The 25553-nt window shown below is 38.3% G+C and overlaps 1 protein-coding gene across 7 annotated transcripts in view; it reads left to right on the top strand.

Moving 5' to 3' along the window:
- EPS8 (epidermal growth factor receptor pathway substrate 8) overlaps positions 1-25553 on the top strand; it is a 129517-nt gene that overhangs the window by 61282 nt on the left and 42682 nt on the right. For 4 of the 7 annotated variants that reach the window (XM_015867688.2, XM_015867733.2, XM_015867679.2 and 1 more), the window contains 4 exons: positions 15611-15701; positions 16677-16750; positions 23843-23893; positions 25481-25548. In XM_015867688.2, the coding sequence (XP_015723174.1) occupies positions 15640-15701; positions 16677-16750; positions 23843-23893; positions 25481-25548 (255 nt within the window). In that variant the 5' untranslated portion in view covers positions 15611-15639. The remainder of the gene's footprint in view (positions 1-15610; positions 15702-16676; positions 16751-23842; positions 23894-25480; positions 25549-25553) is intronic. The other 3 variants (XM_015867723.2, XM_015867744.2, XM_015867712.2) reach the window with 1 other exon arrangement.

The following is a 25553-nucleotide window of genomic DNA, read 5'->3' as shown; positions in this document are numbered from 1 at the left end:
TCACTCTCTCCCTTTTTATTTTTAATTCTTAAAATTTATCAAAACAATGAAGTTCCATTCTCAAACAATCTGACATTGGCACTTGAGGTATTTTTCCTTTCTGTCTAAAGAAAATGTGTTGAGGAGGAACCAGGGTGCGTGTTTTTAAGAGCAGATAAGGAAGAGGGAGATAGATGGCAAATCTCTGGAAAGTGTATATTTCCTTTCTTAAACTTCATTGTGAGTTTGGAGTATTTGAAGAGTGCGAGCCTCTTCTGGTTTAGGTTTTTGAATTGGGTGATTTGGGGAGTTCTAAGCAGACTGATCCATGTACAGTAGTGCTCAAATTATCTGGTGTGAGATTTAATCCTGGAAGCAAGCATATTGTGTTGAAAGAAATTATTTACTGAGGCATTTGGAACTGAGTGTTAAAGATGACAAAAATGTCCAGCTGACTGTGCCAGCATGTGCACAAATATTACTCACACCATGTTTTTCTTCTGAGAATCATCCTGCTGTACGCAAATCCCCTGATTCTCCTCAAATGTTAATATTTTTCAAAATCAGTAATAAAAAAAAACAACACTGAAGGAATCTGGGCAATTGATTAATCTATGGTTCCTTTACCCTCCTTCCGCTCTCTGGAAAGGGCGGGTATGACAAGGAGAAATGATAGCTTTCGTTTGGAGAAAAACTGGTTTGCAACTCTTGATGCTCTCCTTTTAAAAGTTTCTTTCTCTTCTAATTCATGCTAAGAGTTTGCGTATCGTGTAGTTGATTGAAAAATGTTTTCAGCTTCTAGGCTGTATCCATCTCAGTAATATGTCGCATCCAGCTTCTAAATAGTTCTGAAATTTCCTTCCTGTACTCTAACAGGGTTTTCAAGAATTTTGGTAACCTTATGGACTTCCTTTTCCTGCTTTTTAAAGATTTGATTATAAGTATTGAGCTGTAGCTTCAAGTATTTCCTGTATTAGCAATCTCCTTTACAGTGTTTGTTTTCTGCATGCAATAAGCCAGGGATCTTAAAAAAAAAAAAAAAAAAAGAGCTGTAATAATAATAAATTTTAAGAATGGTGGGAATGAGGTTTTTTTGCCTGCCCTTCTTTGCAGGCTTGTAAGAGAGGTGCATAGCTGAATTTAATTTTCTGAGATGTGAACAGTCGGCAAAATATATTTCAGTTTAGAGATGCATTTCCCTCTAGATAATTCAGAAATACTCAAGAACTCATTCTGCTGCTTACAGTTTCCCTGTGGTTTGAAATACGTCCCAGATTCTTCAAGTTCTGTGCAATCTCTTTCATGGAGGAATCAAAGTGCTCAAATCTGGAGCTGTGGTTGCTTCCTCCCCTCCCTGTAGCCTTCTGCTCTTGAGCCGGGGGTGTCCAAAAGATGTTTCTGACTAATAAGACACCTTGTGCTTGGGCCAACAGCCTGACTCATAAGTGAGGGATTTCTTCCGTTCCTTGCCTCAGCTTGGATGGTTTTGGAAATCATCTCTGGAAAAGCATTTGCAGTCAGTTTGACATTAGCTTGTGTATTGCTTTTTGCATCATGTGTATTATCCTCCTTCAGGGTGCACTAAAGCGTGACACAGAGAAGAACACTGGTAAGAACAACCTAGTATTAAAGGAGTGCAAAGTACACAACATCACATTGCCCACTCTTCCATTTCAGGAGCAAGTCCAAGAGCGTCTCATCTTCTCTCAAAAAAAGCCACATTCAAGCATCCTTCTTATCATACATTGAGCTCAAAGTCTTGCTGTTTAACCACTCAAAAGTGCAATCTACTTCAATTTGGTGCTTTCGACTTCATTGCTGAGAAGAGGCTGTGCCACTAGTATAAGCGGTTTCAAAGGATAGCCATTGCTGCTGCTGCACTGTGTGCTCCTGGAGCACTTCATCCTGACCTAGTGGTGGGCCAGAGCCCTGTAGTCACAAATGTTGCAGCCACATTGCTTCTTCTGCTAGTGATTATAAGTAAAGTGAGTGTTTGGTGTTGCCTGAACTTCCAGATTGCATTGGCTTCAGGAAGAGTGGGGTGAATGTCAAGCTGATGCTTCTGCTGCTGTGAAACAGCTGGCTTCAAGGAGGGGAAGGTTCTATGCAGTCTGAGGAGCGAAGCCAAAGCCCAACTGTGATCTGCACTGGAACTTCTGGTGCTCACCTGGGAAGCAGGAGGTGTTAGAATGCCTGGTGGGATTTCTATTATATGATAATGGATGCTCTCCCTCCCCACAATCTCTGATTTTCTATTAAGTTCCTTGCAGAAGCATGAAGATATTTTGGGAATTCCACTAAACTGAGTTGCTTTGTTCTGTACTTCAGGAGCAGAAGAGCAGGGTGGTTGTGCCCTCACAGGACTCACGTGTCCCTCATCTGCTTCCTTTTTTCCTTTGGGCCCACAATTTTCAAGAGGTACTGTTCCAATAGCGGGATTGGAGAGCAGCCAGGACCTGTGCCCAAGTGAGCAGTCTGCTAGCAGGAAACAGGCTGTAATCCCTGTAATCTTTGATGTCCCTAGACTGATGAGAGCACGTAGCTGGCCCTGGTTTTATTTCTTACTCTGCTTTTCGAAAAAATGGGTGCATATATCTCCCATTAATATCAGCCAAGAGGCTGATACTGCCTGCAGTTCAATTCTGCTTGGAAGAACTGAGTCACAAATCTGAATAATAGCAAAGAGAGCATATTTTTTTGGATGTGTACTTTGCTGAAATGTCACCTTCAGTGCGCTGGACACCAGCCATGCTGTTTTCCCTTCCATAAAGGGCACAAAGGTAGTTAGCTTGGCTAGAAATTAATTGTGCTGATGCCTTTGGCTATGGGTATTGAACTTACTGCACGTGGACAGCAGCACATCATGGAGGCTTTCTATAATCTTGTGGCCTCTCTTTGCAATAAAATGTGTTGAACACATCAGTGAAGGAATGTGGGTATGAACATTTTGCAGTAAGGGCAGATCTGGAGAGAACAAAAGAATTTATAAAATCATTTAGGTTTGTTCTTTAGAGTGCAAAGTAGTGGGTGAGAAACAGAAGAATGGGCGCCTGTTCCCCAGGCCTTTTGTGGAATACCAGTTTGAAGTAGGGAGTCTCTTAAAAGATACCTGCTTGGTTCATGAAGAAAATGTTTAAAATGTTTAAAGCAATAGCTGGAAAATATAAACTACAAAATCTATTTGGAAAAAAAAACCACCTCTCTAATGCTTTTGCAACTTCTTTTGGGAAATAATGGTGTTTATAGCTGTCAGTGTTAATTGTCTCTGTGGTCATCCAGCCCAGTCAGAAAGATGAGGATAGTCATGATGCTGATGGCAAGCTGAATAACTTGCTCAAGGGCCTTGGAGATCATGAGGGAACTGCGAGGGCTGTAGTTGTTGTCTTTTTTTTTTCCCTTTTTTTCTTCCTTTTTTTCTTTTTTTTCTTTTTTTCTTGAAATACTGCGGTACAAAAGGAAAAGGAGGAGAAAAGCATAAGGCTGAATTAAACAATATGAGGAAAGAGAAGAGGTTATGCAAAGTTGAAGAAGCGAGGGGGTATGGTTTAGAAAAACACTGAGATAATGAAAGATAATACATAGATGAAGTAACACTAATACTTTTTCCTCCCCCTAAAAACTTGCCTTGTGAGCTCCTTTGGGAAAATAGAAGCTGACGTCTGCTTACTTTGGATGGCCTAGTTGGAAAAACAAGTGAGATGGTGTGCATGAGACATCATCTTTGTAGGCCTGTTGCAGTGCTGATATGCATGATACGTTATAAAAGATAGAGGAGGTTACAGTGACCCAACTTTTATTTACCAAGTAAGACTGAGGAAGAGGATATTTATTTTTTTTATAAGCCCATTCTAGCATGTTGTCATTACCTTTTATTTTTTACAATTAATAAGCTAATGTATTTCTTGAGCATGCTGTGGATAGAAGCAGTGTCAAGTACATATAAACTGCAGCAAAGATTTAGAGTAGTTACCAAGAACTTCCATCAGATTCCTGTGCACTCTGGTTCTGCACAGATTCTGCCCGAGGCTGGACAGCGAGCATCTGGATCGGAGTCCTACACAGAAGTGTAGGTTCCTAAGCATATTTTTCAGTCTGTTTGTTTACTACTCCTGCCTCTAAGATATGAATATGTGTACTTTATTATCTTCTATCATTTTTACATAGAGTGGAGTTCAAGAGAACATATACGTAAGACTTGAAACCTATAAACATATCGGAAAGCTTTTTTTCATGTAAGATCTTCTTTAAAAGCATTTCTTTTATTTAGGCTTATTTTCCTCCTTTAATTTAATCTCACAGTAGTATAAAGACATATTTGATGTAAATAAGTAATAAGTACTGGGAATAGTGTACAGAAAAAAAGGATAAAAAGTAGAGAAAACAAGAGTTCAGCTTTTCATAGGTTTTCAGAAGTCTTTGGGTGCTTGCCAGAAGTTCTGGCTCTAATCCAATGTGCTTTTATTGGCATACATGAACAAATTATCCAGGACACAGCTATTTTTCTTACTGTAGTAAAAACAGGGACTCTGAATGGAGGCTTTGTGTAGGACAAATATTTTTCCTTTGAAAATGGGTACAAGTTTAAAGTTTATCTAATGTGCCTTCTGGAGAAGGAAAAATTATCCCTCTCATTCTCAAGAAACATAAAATATATAGCAGCAGCAGTGTAGCTCTATAAACAAAATTAAATCATTGGTGAAGAGCTGCTGAAGTTTTTAATGAACAATATTCCTTAGTTGCCTACAGTATGTGAGAAAGAGCTCAACTTCTAAGGGAATGGATAGGACAGGAGGGAATGGTTTAAAACTAAAGAAAGGAAGATTTAGATTAGATGTTGGGGGGGAAGTTTTTACTGAGAGAGTGGTGAGGTGCAGGAACAGACTGCCCAGAGAGGCTGTGGATGCCCTGTCCCTGGAGGTGTTTAAGGCCAGGTTGTATGGGGCCCTAAGCAATCTGGTCTAGTAACTGATATGTGGGTGGCAACTCTGCCTATGGTGTAAGGGTTGAAACTTGAAAATCCTTGAGCACCCTTCCAACCCAAGCCATTCTATGATTCCATGATTCTATGATTCTATATACACAGACACATGCACACATATACAAAAGCATATTTGTTCATGAGTATAACCAGAAGAAAAAGGATCTTATAGGAAATAGTGCCCAAGGTAGCATTCATTGTTTTAAGGACTATATTAATGGGTAATCTTTGCTATTTCCATCAAAAGTGTAATTCGCTTTGTAGTGGTTTAATTGCTATGAAAGTCAAGCAGCTTGTGAAGTCTGACAGTGATGTATTAGAAGTACCAAGTCAAAATGTGTTTTTCTGGGAGTGAGGAGGGAAAAATCCAGCCAGCCTATAGTGTCTCTAATGGCTGTTAATCTTACAGAGACCCATAAAATAGAGACTAATCTTGAAAGTCAAATTATTTAATTCTTTCTTGGCTCTCGTGGTAACCATATAAATGAAAAAAGATGTCATATGAATATTTCTTATGTCAAGTTAACATCATTGGAGCCAGTTCTAGAACAGCTCTAGAAATGCATGGAAATCTGTGGTGCACTCTTGATTTCCCCAACCTGTCCCTTTACCTCTCTAGGCAGGAAAAGATCAAAAAGAATTAACACATATGCCTTTTGTAGCTCCTTCCCTTTCTGTTCTCCATCTTACCACAAATTCTTATTGTATGCATGCTTGTTTCTAATATAAGATCTAAGTGGAGAACAGTAATTTCATCTTTTGGAAGATTTTTAAATGTTGGCTTTCTTCAAGACCTTTGGAAACTTTCTGAAAAATAGAGCTCCCCTGAGGTTTCCTGGGATCAGGGTGTTATTAGGCCCCAGTCCCAGACTGAGGTTTCCATTGGGAACCTAGCTGACATCAGTAAAAACATTTTGACATTGGAAATACCTCAGAAAAAATGTTTTCAATTCAGTGAATCAGCAAATTGGAATAAAATAACTGGTTGCAGTCTTTTGGGATTGCTTTCTTGTGATGCCTTGTTAAATTTGACATGGCAACCAGCAACGACAAATTTCTGGACAGGTCTTATTGTGGCATGTGAAAATTCAAGCTCCACAGTTATTGGAAATTGGAGCCAAATCCATTTTGTGCTGATTGTAATTGGATTTCTGATATGGTTTCTAGTGTGGTCATCTTTAGTTGCTGAGTGTTTACTGGAACCCTAGTGAGTGATTAATGTTAATGACATTGAAACTTAGGAAACCAACAAAAAACTCCTTACTTTGACTTCCAAAAATCAAGTCTGTAGCTCTAGGCATTAAAATCAGAGGCTTTTGTACATTTGAATTTCCAAATAATCTGTTATTTGATTTGAAAAAATAACTCTTTTTTTTTTTTTTCCCCTGTACTCGATCAGGTCATTGATTAAAGAAATCAGATGAATATGTTTTCATTTCTGAAATGCATGTGGGGCAAGAGCTTTGCCCAGATCACTGGAGGACAAAGTTGTATGTGTGTAGTGAGAAATAAATAACTGAAATTAGGAGAATCAGAGGCATGAAGTGCCAAGTTTAAATTGTATTTCTTCCCACAAGTTGTGGAATCTGTTTTTGTCAAGTCTTACTTGGTTTCATGGTGCCAGGGCTGAGTTATGAGTGTACGCTGTCAATTCAGTGGTGGACTGAGACTTCATGCTTCTGTGACCTCAGTTCAGTATGTTCTTGTGCACTTGATGACTTTCTGCTAATTGTTTCCCCAGTGCAGACCAATTGGTTATGCTTAGATTTTTAAGATAGTGCTTTTTGTTTACTCCAAAAGTAAAAACAGCAATCAAAAGTGGATGTTCAAGATTTTTTATTGACCCAAATAAGCCCCTCCAGCTGATGTTTGGGTGCAGGTGAGGTACCGCATATCTGAAAGTGCTGAGAGCTGCATAGGCTGCCTCAAGGTCAAACATCTTACCGCACATAGTCATATGCCTGTTTCTAACCCTCCATGAGGAGAAACCGTCCTTGAAGTTTGTCTTTGCAGATTCCTGGTTCAGAATGGAAAGCCTCAGAGAAATGCTGTGTGATATAGAGGGGCTGGCTGCTTGGCTTCACAGCTGAACAAACTGCATGACTCTTCTCATTTCTCCACACTACTCCTCACTGCTGGAGGGTGGGATATGATGCTGTATTACCCTAGATGGTGTCTAGAGGGTATTTGAATTAGAAGGAGAAAAAAAGAAAAAATGACATTTCCTTGAAAAACATATTTTGCTGTGCATGTTTTCCAGTAACAGCAAAGTCTTGCTGTGTTTTTATCGTATTAAATTGAACATCCCAGTCAGTTCACTTGTCTCTCCAGTGTGACAGCAGAATGGGTTCTTTGTTTTTTCCAGATAGGAACATTGAGTAGGTTTTATAAAAGTCCATGAGGTTACTGTTAGGTCTTGAAATAGCTTCTAGTGGAACAACTTCTCCATTTCTCTTTAAAAATTAATTTTGGTTTCCTCTGCCTTTTTTCTTTACTGTCTTATTCTCAAAGTCCCCATCACTTCGTTTTTGTTGGTACCTTGCATTATGGACACTGTGTGTCTAGTCCACTTCTCATAATATTTTACATTATTGGTGGGAAACAGGAGATAATGCTCAGTCCAGTGACTGGATGGTTGAGATAGCTGAGTTGAGATAGAAACATCAATGAGCAGCATAAAATACTTGAGGAATATTTTAAATTACTTCTGAGAATATGATAACTCTCCTAACTGAGTTTTAACATTTCTTTTTTAAACCCCAAATACTATGATGGTGGTTATTGTTCTAAATCATCTCATCTAAAGCCATCAGCAGTATTAATATCATTTATAAGCTCTCCTTCTGCAAGTCAGGTTGATGGTTTGCTGATGGCACACTATTTACAAATGTCTGGAGTGCCCTCTTTTGAAAGCTGATGATGATCTAGTTTGTAGTCTTCTGTCACAAGGAGAAGAGGGAGATAATGAAAAATGTCTGTGTGATGAAGTATAAAACTGAAGTGTCTCTGAAAGTTCAGTTCTATTCATAAGTCAGTATTTCCAAAACAAGGTTTTAAAGAATAAAATAAAGCCAGAGAAATTACTCTTTATCTCTTTGTAAGTGGAGATATTTAGATCAGCGTTGATGCTATATTTGGAATAAAATTTGTGAGTAAAGACAGTATCTTCTGCTAGCTCATTGCTAGCAGAATGGGGGTAGCAGATGCTTTCCAGACAACTAAACCCTTCCTCAAGTCTGAGATGAAATCACCAGCCTTCATCAGGAAGTACAAATTGTGACCTGCTGTTCTTAGTTTCAGAGGATATTAAACTCAAGTGAAATCATGGTTATCTTTCAAGGAATGATTGGATGTTGTGCTGAGGGATGTGGGTTAGTGGGAGCTATTGGTAATAGGTGAACAGTTGGACTGGATGATCTTTTAGGTCTTTTCCAACCTTGGTGATTCTATGATTCTATGGTTGTTAGGTTTCTCTTGTGAGACTGTTTTATAGCTGTTGTTTGTTTGCTGGAGCAGAGAAGTTAGTGATGGTGCTGAGCATGGCAAATGTATTCCCAGTCTCTTACCCAGTCACACAGATGCATGCTGACTTCTGGATGTGGTGGATGTGGTGTCACATTAAACTACAGAGCACTGTGGAACATGAAACTGATGACCTCTTTCACTGGTAGCGTTTTGTCTTTGGTCCTCTTTAAAAACTTGAGCTAGATTTAGCATCAGATGGGCATATTTATTTATTTATTAAGAGGTACGTTATAGTTACATTTTTCTGCCTCCTTCTGCAAAGTTCTTCGTGAACCATAGACACCTCCCTTTTTACGTTCTTCTTCTGTATCCATGGTGGTTGGTGCATTGTTTTTGTTTTTGTTTTTAACATATTTTGGTTTTGTGTATGTAGTGGGTTTTGATTGTTTTTTGTTTTGAACAAGATGCTGCTCTTCCAGTAGTCTGACATTTTCTGTAAGACCTGCATAATTGTCCCGATTTTATTAATTAATACTCATCATGCACTAGATGAGTTGGTTAATTCTCTAATTATAAATAGCAGTGAGTGGTGGTTTTAATGCTGGCATATTTATTAACTCTCCTTTATACAACAGGGATTTTAAGCCTTTGCAGCTTTTGTATCTGTAAAGCTGTAAAGTATCTGTTCTATTTTCTTTCAGTATGATTAATCATAAATCATAGCCCAGGCCTGAGTGAAGTGAATGGAAATAGGTTACTGTGCCTGAATAAGAACCTGTTTACAACCAGGTTCTCTATTAGTGTGTCAATACAAAAAGGCCAGATATGTGAGCAGGATCTCTCTGAAGGTTATTCATTCAGTTCTTCCTCTTAAGGTCCATATTTCTCCCCTTCCTCCAAATAAAAGATCCCTATCTTAATTGTATTGTTAGAGTGTTTCCTTAACAGTAAATCATTGTAAAATGTCCTAACAGCAAAAGGGAAATTGAAGGGACACTTTTTATCTTGTTAGCTTTCCCAGCAGAAAACTTCTTCCTAACAGTGCTTCTTCTGAAGACAAGTCTTGCATTAACATACCTACACTGACTGATGATTTTGTCTCTGAACTTTCTTAATAAATGTATCTTGCCTATCCTGCTGACAAGACTAATCATGATAAATTTAGTATAGTCCTACTGAAGGATGGAGGGAAGATGCTAAATCGAAGGAAGTGTATATAGAAGCAAATGCAGTGAAAAAGCAGTGTTGATTGAACCTTTCTGCTGCTGTGCTCTTAGGGCATGAATGCATTTGTAAATCTCTCCTTGGTAGTGCTACGTCCTGTCACACAGTGTTGTCTCCTTCCCAGCCAGAGTCATAATTATTCATCTTTACTGAAATGCTCCCAGTCCACTGTTCCCTGTTATGGAGGAGCCAAAGAGAGGACCTAAAAGTAGCAGTATTTTCAAAATGATTGTACTGTGGTTATTGAGCTTAGCATATTTTCTTCTAGTTCTGACTCTCAGACATATCAGACTACCTACTCTCTTCCAAATAACATTCAGCTTCTCCCCTCCCCACCCATCATTAATAAGGGGTGCCTTAAAAGGCAGACTAGTGGTGAAAGAAGACCAAGTATTTTGGCTTGAAATTGCGTCACTTTCAGGTCTAACTTTGAAGTCTTTGTGTGCTTTTTGCCATTGTCTTTTTGAATGTCCTTTGGATACTCAAATCCTCTTAATAGAAAATGGAAAATGGGATACTGTGAAGTTGCTGCCAGCCCAAAGAGGTGTGGTTTGTCTCTGAGAAATTCTGTCAGCAGCGTGCAGAGGATGGAAAACACGCTCTGATCATTTCTGAAGTGAAGCCTACGTATATGCATGTACATCTTGATGTTTATCTTGACACAGGATGCTGAACAGAGTGCAGAAGGCATGTTTGCTCTTGGTTGTTATCTGAAACAAGTCCTGAAGCAGAGAGCAGTGCCGACATTTCATTCCAGTCTGTCTGTGACTTCTATTTGTAAAATCTGTGGTTGGAGAACATGATAGAGAAAAAGAAAGTAGCTGCAAGAGAAGACACAGGAATATAAAAACATAGGAAACAGACAAAGAAATGACCTCTGTGAGGAGAAGCAAGTGAGTTAGAAATACAAATGGTTCAAAATTTAGCAGGGAAGGTAACATGGAAAATGCTAATATGTGAAGTGGGGGAGTTCAAGAAGAAACAGGTGAAGTGTTAGAATCATAGAATCATAGGATTACCCAGGCTGGAAAAGACCTTGAATATCATGAAGTCCAACTGCAGCCTAACCATAGTACCCTAACTCTAAAAACCCTCTGCTAAGTGAGTTTTCTACATCAGCTGTACTGAACACTGTGGAATAGCGATGGTAGGTGTTTTTATTCAAGCAGCAGTGACTTACAGGGTAGTGTGGACTCATCTGTTTTTCATGAAGGCTGTTTTTGTTGTTCCGTAATTCTTCAGGGGGGAAAGTGTGGAGAGACAGTGTCCTTTTCTGACACTGATACAATGTGAGATCTGCTGCATCTAGGGGTTACCTTGTAATGGTCCACTAGTTTTTGATTAGGCTGGAGTTACAGTTTGTGCTTGTTATTTAGCTGAGGAAGAATTCGGTGTTTTTGAGGGCATGTGATAACATTGACTTGTTACTAATAACATTTTCTTACTTGGCAGATAATTGCTCTTTCAGCCATTCTCAGCTTTCCTCTTCCTTCCCATGCATCCTCTTCTCCTTAAACCTCCTTGTTCTCTGCGTCATTTCTAAAAACCCCACGCCGTGGAACTGTTTCTTTTTTTACCCCATATGATGTTGCGATCCGTTGCTAGGTGGAACTGATTGATTGAGGATGAGTGGAAAAGAGCACCGGTGTCTCCCATATCTCATTTTTTGTAATTAAATAGTTCTGCCCTTCTAGAAAAGGGGCTTTGAAAATAAATGGAGCAATTTTGTTACCTTCCAACTCCTCCTAGGAAATTTAATGGCAGAATATGTGAGTGGCCTGAGTATAAGCTTCCTCTTGCACACAAATTCAGTTGCCTTCATTAGGATGCTGCTCTGTAAGGTGAAGGTAAAGAGTGCTTTATTATTTCTGCATATTTCTTATGAATATTTATGAAATCATCTCATATAGCAGTGCAATACCGCCTGTATTTGGCGACAAACCACCTGTAACTGTCAACTGAAGACTGAAGTACATCATTCTCCAAAATGATTTTTAAGTTACAAAAGCTGGACCCTTGTCATTTATGTTGCTGCTTACTAACAAAATTCAGGAGTCCTGCCAGAAGTAAATCTTATGGTGGCAGTGCAGTTCTGGATGGATTCTTTTTGTTCCATCTCAGATCCTGGCAGAAAAGTATTTAGTATTCTTTTGTTTTTGTTTCGTACTAAGGAATTTCCTATTTGCTTATGACATTGATTTTTATCTCATTATAATATACTTTTATATAAATGTTGTAACATGTATCTCACTATATCATGCTATTTTTATCAGTTTTATGGTTACTCCTTCTTACACTCTTTAGTTTTCTTGTTTTAAAATATTAACAGTTCAGAGCGGGCCTTAGTTTTTTTCAAAAGTCTGAGAAAGACATGATCATACGTAGATATACTAACAAGTGAAGTGTCAATACTCCAGGTCTACTTAAAGAGGATTTGAACAGTTAATTACAAAGGCTGTTTATCTTAAAGTTTGTGGCGCAGTGTTACTGTGAACTGCTGGGCTGAGGTGAAAAGGAAGAATAAGGAGGAAGTAGAGTTTATTAATAGACTCCTTGATGACGAAGGCTTAACTGTGTGTGCTAGTTGACTTCTGCAGTTGTAAGAGTTGAAAGAGAATTTGGGATGAAAAACACAGCAAAGAAAGCTGTGCAAGTGCATAGTAAATAAAGCAATACATATTCTGTTATCCTTTTATGTTTTTGTTTTCTGTCTTAATAAAACACTTAATAAAATTTTGGTCTGTTTTAATTTTGAAGCTTTTATTCATTAATGCTGAGTGGTGTTACACCTTACTGTTGACAAGTATTTAGTCAAGACGTGTTTTCTTCTAACGTGAAAAATCTGCTTGTCAAGTTCATTGTTGCTTTAAAACTTGTAGTGTGCTATGTTAATTTCAAAGGCTGGAGCTTTGAGTTCTGCTATTACATTTCTTCTAGTTATGAAGTTTCACTGCTATCCTAAAGTGGAGTACAACTTGCAAACATAGTGTGTTGCAGATTAAGAAAAATTCACCAGAGGAACAAAGTCATTCTGAGAATCTAAAAAAAAAAAAAAAAAAAAAAAAAAAGTGTTTTTTTTTTTTTTTTTCCAGATATCACTTTAAAATTGGTAGTTGAGAAATTTGTGGTTTGAAAAATCACAGCTTATAAATTGATCTGGAGATTGAAGTAAGAGTTATCTTAATAAAAGGATATGTGGAAAGTATGTGAAATGGGAGATACTGAAAAGAAATTGACACAATTTGTGTAAAATTTGGGACTTGTTCACTCTTAGGAAGGTAATCCAAGTGTAAATCGTTAAACAGTGTATTAAAGTTGAAAAGTTTTTAGAGATGATAAGAATTGATAGCCAGTATGTAGCATTAGAGTTTAATGGCAGCATGACTTAAACAACAGCAATCCAAAGAGTTCTAGCCTATTTATTTTCTGAAATGGAACAAGGAGTGCACAATGACCTGGAACATCCTGCTGAAAAAGTCAGTAGTTATATTCTTTCAAATCATGGGACAAGTTTGCTTCCTAAATGTTGTAATTGCTAATGAAATGGACAGCACTCAGCATGAACAGTGTTTTATTCTAAACAGCTAGTACGTATTGCATTCTATGAAGAGTGGCTTGGAGAGGCCAAGCACACCATCATGTTGGTTATATGATATGTTCTTGTCAACTTGCTGGAGAAATGAAAGTAAACTGTGTATCTGTCAACAAAAATGTTTTGCAAAGAGCAATCAAAATTTTAAAGGTAGGGGTGGAGGGGGAGCAGAGGGATTTCAAGGTAAAATGCAAAGTATACACTTACTACAGAGGAAGTACCACACTTCCCCATGACAACATTTGGCATGCCGTCAGTATGGCTCAGTTCTGGCTGCTTTTCTTTACTGCATTTCAGGTAGAGGATGTCAGGTGAGAAGGATTTAGAAATGATTCTATGCTCAGTGCAGAAGACCAAAGAAGCTTCCTAAGTCTCTTGAAATCACAGAAATATTTGAGCTGGGAACAGAATTTGATTTGGATTTATATTTCTGCATGGAAGAGGAAAGCAGAAGAGCGTGTAGATACAAAATATAGTATGCATTATAGGTCAGTTGGCTACTGATTCTTTGTAAAGCAAGAAGAGAACTGTTAAAGTAAGGCAGTAAGCTGACAGTGATTCAGAACATAAGCTCATTGTAAAATGGCTTTAGTACAACAAAGCAGGTTGTGCTCACATTTGGAAATGAAGTGTCTTGGATACAAGCTTTATCTCACACATTTTAGGCTGTTCTTTAGCGCTGAAATTCTTTTTCTGTTTCATGACTGAATTATGTCCTCCTGAGAACCTTGATATACTCTAAAGGTGGGCCCATGTGAACCTAATGAGGTTCAACAAAGTCAAGTGCAAGATTTTGCACTTGGATTGAGGTAATCCCAGATATGTATACAGACTGGGAGAAGAACTTCTTGAGAGTAGCCCTGCTGAGAAGGACTTAGGGGTTCTGGTAGATGAAAAACTTAACATGAGCCAGCAGTGTGTGCTTGCAGCCCAGAGGGCCAGCAGTATCCTGGGTTCCATCAGAAGAGGAGGGAGGCCAGCAGGGAGAGGGAGGGGATTGTACCCCTCTATTCTGAATTCATGAGGACCCAGCTGGAGTACTGCATTCAAGTCCAGGGCTCCCAAGTCAGGAGAGATGTGGAGCTTTTGGAGAGGACCCAGAGGAGGGCTATGAAGATGGTCCAAGGGCTGGGGCTGGAGCACCTCTCCTATGAAGACAGGCTGAAGAAACTTGGCTTGTTGAGCCTGGAGAAGAGTAGGCTGTGGGGAGAGCTCAGTGTGGCCTTCCAGTATTTAAAGGGAGTTTTTAAACATGAGGGAAATCAACTTTTACATGGGTAGATAGTGATAGTGCAAGGAGAAATGGTTTAAATCTAAAGGAAGAGAGATTTAGATTAGATGTCGGGGGACGGCTTTTTTTTACTCTCTTATTGAGAGAGTGGTGAGGTGCTGGAAAAGACTACCCAGAGAGGCTGTGGATGCCCCATCCCTGGAGGTGTTTAAGGCCAGGTTGGATTGGGCCCTGGGCAATCTGATCTAGTACTTGATATAGCAGTTGGCAGCCCTGCCTATGGCAGGGCGATTGGAACTTGATGATCCTTGAGGTTCCTTCCAACTCAAGCCATTCTATGGTTGTATATATACATACATATACAATATATGAAAGTAAGTTTGCCCATTATAAATTTAAATAGTTATTTATTAACTGTAATATAAAAAACATTTTCCTGAGTCAATTTTAACTTCAGTGGGCATGATACTTAAGCAAGAAAGTGTTCCTCTAACTGTTTCATTGTAACTTTTTCAGAATTACTGTTACATGAGAATTTTCTTTTGGCATTCCAACCTTCCAGGAAATTACGTGCTGCTTAAGAAAAAAAAAAGAAAGGAAAAAGTTTGTTTTAGTCCCGCCGTAGCTAACCAAGTTTCCTTCTATGTTAACAATTGTGTTTTATTTTGATAATGCATCTTTCTAACAGTTCATCTGTTACACTTTATAGATGCAATAAGCATCAAAAAATCATTTCAAAAGTTGTATTCAGGTAAATGTGGATGAAAATCAAGCATACTTGATTATTAAAGTTACCATTTGGAACATCTTGCTCACTTCTGAAGCAGATTATGTTCTCTGTTTAGTCAGCCTTTTATTTGAAAAGTTGTTCCTAAAGCCTGCTGTAATGACGTAATTTACCAAATTATTTGAAGAAAATGTTATCAAATTACAACTGGGGGTGGGGAGGGGGTGGGGGTGGGGGGAAGTTCCATAATAGGTCTTTAAGGCTTCAGTGCAATAAAAATAATAACAGTTGAGTTTGTTGATGCAATTGGTTCCACATTTCAACCATAATTTTCTCATTAGGTTTGGATTACATCTGTATTAAACCTTCATCTCTTCAGAGACTTCAGTTCATTTGCTGCTGTTTCTTTTGCAGATCATTTCCCTCAGTAAGTGACGATAAAAATGAATGGCCATATATCAAATACCCCTCCTGGTGGCTATGGAAGTTATTCTCCTCAAATCAAGTAAGTTTATGCCATTTATTTTCCATCTATGGACAGAAAAATGTTTTGTATTTTTTCCTTATGCTTTCATTTTGAATGGCGCTATGGTTATTAGAGCTCAACAGAATAACACAAATGCAGCTTCCAAACTGTGGAACCAAACTAATAGATATTATCTGACTGATTTTTGTTCTAGTGGAAGAGTAAAGCTGTATTACTGAGTGATGTCATCTTGTGCAGAAAAATACATTACTGTAGCCATGATACAATTATGACATGACACAGAGATGTCTTCATATGACTAAGATGTTTAAGGTTAGCTGTGAGTGGAGGCATTCTTGTGCCTCAAGGATGATGCTGCCCCTTCCATCTGTGAGAAAATGTCATTTCCCAGAAAACAGAAGTGAGCAACCACTGTTTTCCTTGAAAGTGTTGCCTTTTCTGAGATAGGAAGATGTTGCCTGTGTCAGAAGAGTGGCACTAGACTCATTCACACCATTAGTGAGAACTGGCCTGATCTGATGCAAAAGTTTGTACTTGACTCATTATTGTCATTATGCTAGAGGAAAGTTGGATTCTCTTTCCATTTGATGTAGGCAAGAAGATTCATTTTATTTCTTATAGTGAAAAGCACTTGAAAATGTTAAAAACAACACTTGTGTACATAAGCAAGAGGCAAAATGCTATCAAGTCTTTGGCATTGCGGTTACTTGATAGTAAGCAGTGTTACTTACATTTATAGTAGTATATAGATGTATGTCACAGCCCCCACTGTGCATGATGTTGTTAACAAGAAATAGCACAGGAAGGCTTCCAGCCCAAGTGAAGCACGCTTCATTACATTCATGATGTAGAACTAGTATTCAGTAGCATCTCCTCTGCTGCAAACACTGTAGGTATGTGTAAACCTACACAATGAGAAGGTTTTATTCTGTGCCTGTGTTTTTTGTAGGAATTACATTCATACAGAAGTTAACCAGAAATTTTTCCTTCCAGTGGCTATGGCTCACCCACATTTGCTCAGGCAGAGAGGGAGCAGAATTCAAGAACAAGTGCAAAGGCTCTTTATGGTAAGGTGGCAGTAAGTCACTATTTCTATGTTAGGATTGTTATTTAAATGTCAATCATGATGTCTTTGTATATGTTTTATAGACACTTTTATGTATATATATGTATACAAAACTGATTTTTTTAATGTAAGTGTTTATAGATCAGTACATTGTTATATATCTATAAATCTATATTCACAAAAATAAAATGACCAGTGAATTTTATTCTTATTTAAAGTAACTTGGCTAGCTATAATATATTTTTGCCTCTTTCTAAGGAGATAACTCCCACCTGCTAACTCTTAAGGCAGCTACATTTAAAGCATTTAGAAAACTAAGAGTGATAAGAAGGCACTCAAGGATCTAGCTGTGCTATAGGTTTGATTCATGCTTTGTGTCTCCCTCTCCCTGCGCAACTTTATGCTTAGCAGAAAGGGAATTTACAACAGTATTACTATTGTTTGACACAAGGATATCAAGGAGCTTAAATTTGATGTAAAAGATTTGAAGTCCTGCTTGGCCTGCAATTTTTGGCAGGTTTTGTAACTGTCAAATTTCTGTTATTTAGAAATGCCTGCAGGTTGCACTTACCAGCTGTGGATGATAGTATTTTTCCAAGAACAGAAAAACAAATTTTGTAGTGAAAATGAAGTCCTGTATTGGACCCCTCACACCTCAGGCAGCTTTTAGGGGTAAAAAAAAAATCACTCAGAGGGTGGTGAGCCCCTGGCACAGGCTTCACAGAGAGGTTGTGTATGCCCCATCTCTGGAGGCATTCAAGACCAGTCTGGATGGGGCCCTGGGTGGCATGAGCTGCCGGGTGGAAACTGCTCTCACCATGGGAGGATGGAACTGGATGATTTTTAAGATACTTCCAACCCAAGCCATTCCATGATTTCCCTTGGTGAATGTAACACTTCTTCCATAGGTTTAGAAACCAGAAAGCTTGAAATGCTGCATGTAGTAACTGCAACATCTCTATTGGTAACTAGTCTTGCCTCCCTCCTTTTGAGTTGTGTGATGGTCAGGAGTGACCTCATGAGGGTAGGGGAGTGATGGAAGGTTGCTTTGCATTTGCATTACATTTTCCCTTGGAAGGACACCCTTACAAGCCTTAAGTCAGGCTGTGTTGGCTATTCACCTGTGAGCACATAAGAACTTATTTGTATCACTTACATTGTTGACTTTTAAACTGCTTTGAAGTTCTTGTGGCTAACAACTTAAGGAGACTGGAAATCTCTTGATTTGTGTCCCCTGAGAAGAAGAGAGGTGGGAAATTGCTGATGTGGTTTGGAGGCAGAAAACACTGTGCTAAAGTATATGAAAGTCCACTTCCGAAGAAGAGACTGTTTGAAATGTTTGCCATTTAAGAACAATGTTGCATATGAATAGTTCTAAGTTTAGACTTTTTTTTTTAGTGACAAGTTACAGAATTCATTCGCTTGCATAGTATTAAAGACAGGAATTGCAACAAAGCAAAATTCTGCAGTTAGAGGAGTTTTCAACAGTGGTGTTTCTGCATCCTGTATAGACTCACATGACAAACTGATTGCACGTGTTGACAGAAATAGTGGGTGGTAACAGAAACCAGCAAGGGATGTGTCTAAAAGCTCTCAGCGGATTATTTATTTGAGACACTTCTCACTTTTCTCATTCGTTTTATGTCATCCAAATAATTTTTCAAAAGTATATGTTTTGAATGCTTCTTAAGCGTGTCCTTTAATCCTTGTGGGCCTTTATAGTGATACATCTCTGAGCTTTTTCATATCAAACATCATAGGATATTCATATGTAAGTAAAAGATAGGAACAAGTGAGTAAATTTGAAATATACAGTGGTAAACAGAGTATTACTTCTAAAATTATAAAATATTTTATTAATAATGAGTGCACAATTAATAGCTAATGCATACATTCTTTTTGATCCATGAAACTGAATGCCTGTGAATCAGATCAGAGGTCTCCTAACTTTGTTTTTATTTTTTTGTGATGTGTATTTTATATACAAATGACACTTAGGTAATATATATAAATTTATATGTATTTGTGCACGTATAAATATACATATATATATTCATATAAATAATTTTGACATCAGAGTTACGTGAACTGTACCTTTTGTTTTGATAAAATGTAGCATTGTAATGTTAGGAGCTACATTTGTCCACAGCCAAGTTTATTTTCTGGAAGACTTCTGAATGTCATTTGTACCAGAGCACCTATCCATGGTTCCTGGGTTCTTAAGTCATTACTTTATTTGAATACAATTTCTTCTAGTCACAGTGAAGATCTTAAAACATTTCTCTATCTGTCTCCTTATGTAGATATATATATACAACAAGACACAAAGTTTAAATGTTTAATGCCAGTGCTTGTTTTAGTAATGTCATTCACAGTTGTTCAGTCCTTTGGTCTTCAGGCAGAAGGCTTTCCCACACTGCTGGTATTACAGGCCATTCAGCTTAAAACTGGAGTCTTTGCTATCTCTGAAGTGGTTATCTGATAGCAAAAACTTGACTCCAGTTGCCTTTTCCTGTGTCAAATAATTTCTTTCATCCATTTCCTGCCTGAAATGAAATGTTTTTGTATTTGCCTGATAAATGTTCTCCTGAATTTGGAGCAAAGATGCCCTTTACACATTCTTATGGTTTTACTTCATTATTTAACTCCTCATCTCTCCATCTGAAATGCATTTTGGCTCATAGTCTCATCTGTTTTTCTAGCATTAGCTTCCCCATCTGCCTTCAGCAGCTCTGCTTGCATGGAGATGGGCAGCATCAAGAACCAGGGGCAGCATCAGGAGCCAGTAGCCAGGGCTGCACTGGGGGTTTGCCAGGTAGTGACACATTGCGGAGCAGCCCCATTCTGCAGCAGTCATAAAATAGTAGTTTTCTCCACATTGGAAGATGTTACAAAAGCAACCCATCAGGAAGGACTGTCTGTTTTATATATTGTGTATTGTATTCTCATGGCTGTGATTAGGTGCTAGCAGTAAAACTGCATGTCTGTGTTTGTACTGCTCAAATACCTTATTCAGAGCAAGAAATGCAGTGTAATAGAGTCTGTTAAAATAAACTATCTGTGTAACATTCTTTTGTTATTTGATACTCAGTTGAATTAAAATGACAGCTGGCTTCTGAACAATGCACCTTCTCTGATAGCTGTTTCCCTGTAGTCATCATGGAGAAGGCTGATGTCAAGAATCCCTGAAAGCAATAGCCTTTACTCCTCTAATAATAACATTTGTATTTAAAAAGTTTTGACCTTTGTCCTTGGATGTGTTAGATCACATCTCCTATACTTTGCTCTGAGTCTCAAGTTGAGTTTTTCCAGCTGCTGTAATTCCTAAAGGTATCAGCAATCACTATAATGAATAGACAGTAGGAAGATAAGCACTGTGTTTTTCTGCTTCTCAATGCATGGTAATAATCTAAACTGTCACTTCAGGATTCATAAGACAGTTCATGAGATACTTAATCCATCTATATGTAGATTACCATCTAATTTTAGAGCTTTGTCTCTTTGTATGCAGTATAGACATTTTCCAATTTCCTTATGGATGGGGGAGGTGGGATCCACCATTCTTCTTTACACTGTCACAACTAGAGTTCTGATAACATTTATTACAGCTGGCCTATGCAATTATTTGCAAGATATCAGTGGAGATCTATGCACTGGGATTCTTCCTTTCAATTTTAGGCTCTGGGATCTGAAAATGTGTATCTAAACAGAGTATAGCCCTACCTACTGCTAATTCTGCTTCGGGTCATCCATGAAGACCCAGCCTCAGACCTTTTATATTTGGTAAGGCTTTTCCTTATTTAGATAAAGAATCAGGTTTGTCTTAGAAACGTATAATATCTTAAGTTGAAAGGGACCCACAAGGAGCCAACTCCTGGCTCTGCACATCACAATCCAAAATTCAAACCTCATGTCTGTGAGTGTTTTCCAGCTGCTCTGCAGACTCTGGCAGCTTGGGGCCATGCCCACTGCCCTGAGGAGGATGTTCTGTGCCAACCACGCTCTCAGGGAAGAACCTTTTTCTAACATCTTGCTGTAATTAATTTGTCTTTGTGGTCTGGATAGTGCAACAGAGTCAGATTTAGTACAGTTTATTAGGCAACTTTCTAATTTTTCATTTAGCTGCAACCTCTTCCAGTGGGAAGATGGGTAAGAGAGGGCTCAGCTATGTCAGGTTGTATTCCTAGCTCTGCCTCATGTGACTTTGGGCAGTAAGTTTTTTGTCTGAAACTGTGGAACATTTACTTTTCTGAACGATGAAGTGGTATCTCACAGAAATAACTAGGGAAAGCCCAGAGTTTTTAGCGTAGAGAGGGCAGTGAACAGTCCTGTTTGTCTGTGTAGTTTACTGTCTAGTATATTTTTGACTTGGCTCGAAACCTTTGCTTGAGAGTTTGAGGTGGTTTTTTTTTCTATCATTTTTCTGGTGATTCTGTTTCTGCTTCCAAGTTTAGTAAAAAGTCAGCACTTTTTCCCACCTTTTTGAAACCAGAAATGTTATCCATTCCTGAGGAGCGGTAAATTCAGTATGTTCACAAAGACATGAATAGCAAGCAGTAGCGTTGCTCCACATCAGAGAGGTGAGAGTATTAGTTTCTGTGGATCAATGTTTGCCTTCCTTTGAAAAGTTTAATAGCCGGTAGATCTTAAGGTCAGAGTCATGAGTGAATAGTTATTCTGCTTTTAAATTTATTGCACTTGCTTTTTGAGAACTTTTATTTTGCCCAAATTCCTCTGGGCTGTATTTGCGGTAGAATTAAGAATTTAACTTTGGTGACTGCTTTTTCTTCTGCTGTGATATTTATATTTACTTCTATGTTTTCCTTTATCAGAGGGGAAAATGTATTAGATAAATTGTGTGTAGCATATCAGCTGGGTTTGAATTAACTCATATTAAGGCTGCGCTGCATTTTATGTAGTGGATGTAAGGTCTGTAATAAAGAGAATAAACAGAAAAAGAAGGTAGTTCTGATTGCTTTATTTGTCACATCTTGAAGCCTCTGTTGTGGAATCTCACTTCACGTTCAGTAACTCTCTTCATAGGTGAAAAGACTCCTGAGAAGCTGAGATTGATCTGGAGGATTAGTAGAGTCAAGCAGAACATAGAAAACAGTTTTTTCCAATGTAAGGTCTCGACCCTGGCCAGCAACTGAGGGCCTTCCCTGAATGAGTTACCTTATTGCTACCCCTCCTTTCCTTACAGCCTATTAAGGGAGAGAATAGAAAGAGCAACAGCAAGAAAAACTCCTGGACTGAAATAAAGACAGTTTAATAAGTGAAGGAAAGTAGGAGGGAAAAACACTAAAAACAAATAAATGTGAAAAACAAAAACAAATAACGCAGGCATTTTGCATTGCTCACCACCTCTCAACCTACTGCAAGCAGATCAGTGCCCTGAGCAGCAGCTACTTTGGAAATGCTCAGTTGTATTGCTGAGCATGGCTTTATTGTTCTATATGCAGTGGGTCTCTGGTCAGTTTGGGCCAGCTGGCCTTACAATGTACCCTTGCAAGCTCTTGTGTACCCTCCAGCAAGCTTGCTTGGGGTTAGACAGAGAAACAGTGTTGATATCAGTGCTGTGCAAATGCTGCTCGGCAATAGTGAAACATTACTAGCGCTGCTATAGACACAAATCCCAAACACAGTCCCATGCAAGCTGCTGTGAAAATAATTAATTCCATCTTAGCCAGACACAGTGCATTCAGTAAGTCAGCAAATTCAGTAATGAGTATGAATTATTTGCATTTGAATATCATATAATAAGACAAGGGAAGTTTTCAGGTATTCTGTAAAAGTGGTCAGAATAGTAACAATGATGTTTTTTTCTGGAAAACCAATGTGATGGCACATCAGCGGAAGGGATACAGCAGGGTTTATGCATCCTCCTGTCTGAGTGCAAGGTGAAGTTTTGCAGAGGATTGCAGTTTGTCAGTTTGTTTGTTAATTTTTTCATTGTGTTTTGCTCATATTATCATGTGGAGACATTCATTCATTCACATCCTTTAAGACACTTTCTGCAGCATGATTTATGCCAAACAGCCAGGAAAACTCGCCGTCTGGGAGTTTGGGCTATTAGCAGCTGGGCTGACTCTGTAAGGGGAAGGAGATCCGCTTTCTAAGTATTAGGTTATAAAAGGGTTGAAAAAACTAAGGTTGAGGACAAGCTCTTCCAGAATCAGCTGAGGAATTTTGCCTGATGCTAAGGTACTTATTAGGAGGATTAGAAGGGCCTGTAGGATAACAAAGGATAAATTAGATAATAATAAATTAGTGGATTCTAATAAACATTCTGCCAGCATAAACATGTTTATAAAATAAATAGGTGAGCTGAAATTATTTCTGAACTCAATTTGGACTGTCATTTTTTTTGGTTACCATAGTTTTGTTTATTATCTCAGACACTTACCGGCTTTTGCTAATTGAAAGTTCATTTGAAGTTCCTGTTGCTGGCCTGTTGTAATTAAAAATGAAGAACTGTTGGGGTTCTCTTTTGCTCTGAAGTGTAGGCAACCACAGCTTTTATTATCACTCAGAAAGCTTTTTCTTATATAAACACTATTGTTCTCACCATGACGTGGTGTGCTGAAAAACTTAACATCTTATCTAGTGTGAGTACTGTGCTGCTCTGTGGTAGAGGATGTGCTTGTCAGTGTTGCGAGTTTCTGGATATCCTAAAGCAGGACAAAAATCCTGGGAAACGGGGCATGAACTTTTGAAAGTTGCTTTCTGCTTTTTCATTCCATTGGAGTCTCCCCTCATGGAAGTCTTTCTTTGCTTAAAGCCACTCTGACTCTTGCTGCTTTCAGGATCTCTAAGCCTTGCAGTGGATGGAAGACTCCTTATCTTGGTTTCATTTGGTGTCATTAAAAATAATTCTCTTTTTCACCTCAAAAATATAATAATCAGAGTTGAATGTTAGATGAATTTGTAATTTAAACATGTGGCTATGTTTTATTTTTTAGGCCTATTTTCTTTCTTACTGGACAGCATTTTATAGTCTGTAATGAAGGATTGTTAACTGATCCCCTTGGAGATGCAAATAATTGTATGGAGTTAAACCAGATACTGTTTTTTAATTCCCTTGTTTTGTTAGGAACAGATGGACTTTACTTCTTCAGATCGTCATCCAAACAAAAAAAGAAAGGTAGCAAGTCAGACAGTACTGCTTCACTGACTCTTTTGTTGGGGTGTGCATGTGTGTTTGCCTATTGTCCTTAAAAGAATAAGAGTCAAACAAAATACCTTATGTAACATGCTGCAAAAGCAGAAATATTAATCACAGTTGGACTCAATGCAGATGCCCTATCCTGGGATTTTGAGGTAACAGGTGATGAAGTTAAAGTGTCTATTTTAAAGTTTTCACATACCTGGTTAAAAAAAAATCTGATAATCCATGTCATTCTTCAATTTGGTGATTGCACTGCAGACTTCGTGTGCTAAACCAAGCTGAGTAGCTGTTGTAGGGTAGCAGGTGGTTCTGATGCACGAGCTGTGTCTGCCATTGAGGAGGAGACTCTGAGCCAAGGAGAAGTTTTAGAAGTTCTGAATTCTAATTCTTTCATGAGACTCACTGAGAATTGAAGATATAAGGGGTGTGATGATAAAAGGTAACGAAGTACTTCTCCACGGAGGGCATTTCTTTCATTGTCATACCCATGATTACTGTGAAGGAGCCCTGGTCACAGAAGAGCTTTTTAAACTGTTGCTTGTATGATATCCTCCCTGCAGATCTCTCTACCTCACAGATCACATGTGAGGTCATTGCTGGCATTTTTAATTTTGCAAAAAAGTAACTAATATCTCCTGCCAACAGAATCATATACTTTCATTTTGCCCCTACACACTCCAATTGGATATGATGAAATGAACGTAACATCATTTACACGCATTTCCTTCCAAACAATCAAACTGTCTCTGTCTCAAATTGGCGTGTTTCATTGGTTATTGGAAAAAAACAAAAACAGGATAGCTTCCCCAACACTGTATTCAAAATCAAGTTGAAAAGTGGATTTTGTTTTGTTTTGTTTTTGAAGTTTTCACCTACATTCATTGGTTATTAGTGTGGGTGTGTGTTGTGTCCTCATCTTGCATATTCTCTTCCCTTCTTTCTAGGTTTTATGTTAATCTGTTGTATGGAGGAAAAGGCAAACAGTGTTTCTGATTTTGCAGCATTGTGTTTTGTTCAGCTGAAAAATATTTCTGTTCTACTTAATGTCTATGTAGCTACAACTTTTGGCTTCTTTTTTTCCTTCTTTTTTTTCAATAAGTATTTCTATGTTACTAATTCAACAAACTGAATATACTATGGAGAAATAAATGTTGACACAGATCGGGTCTGCAAGTGGCTTTGTTTTTTGTGAGAGTTGTGTATGTCAGAAAACTTTTGCATTCATGCAAAGGTAACACTGCTAGTTACCATGTTGCTACCAAGTGAAAAGCCAGTGATTTTTATGTCAGGCTTCCCAATGAAGTGTTTCCAGCCAGAACACTGCTCCCATCTGGTGCCACCAAGACAAGATAGCTGACTTTTAACATCAGTGTAAGTATGGTTCTTGTGCTGGAGTGTGTGAGCATGTAGCTTTTTTCTCCTTTCTGAATAAAGAAATAACCACAGCTCACCTTCTGCTTTCATATAGACAGCTCGTTTTAAACATCTCTGAGAAGAGTCTGAAACACAGCATGATAAGAGGACAAGTGGATAATTATTCTTTTATTTTCTCTCAATCTTCAGAACAAAGAAAGAACTATGCACGGGACAGTGCCAGCAGCATATCGGAAACTTCCCAGTATCACGTAGAGGTGAG

The sequence above is a fragment of the Coturnix japonica genome, chromosome 1 (assembly GCF_001577835.2).
Source record: "Coturnix japonica isolate 7356 chromosome 1, Coturnix japonica 2.1, whole genome shotgun sequence".
Lineage (NCBI taxonomy): Eukaryota > Metazoa > Chordata > Aves > Galliformes > Phasianidae > Coturnix > Coturnix japonica.
This window is presented reverse-complemented; position numbering and strand designations above follow the sequence as displayed.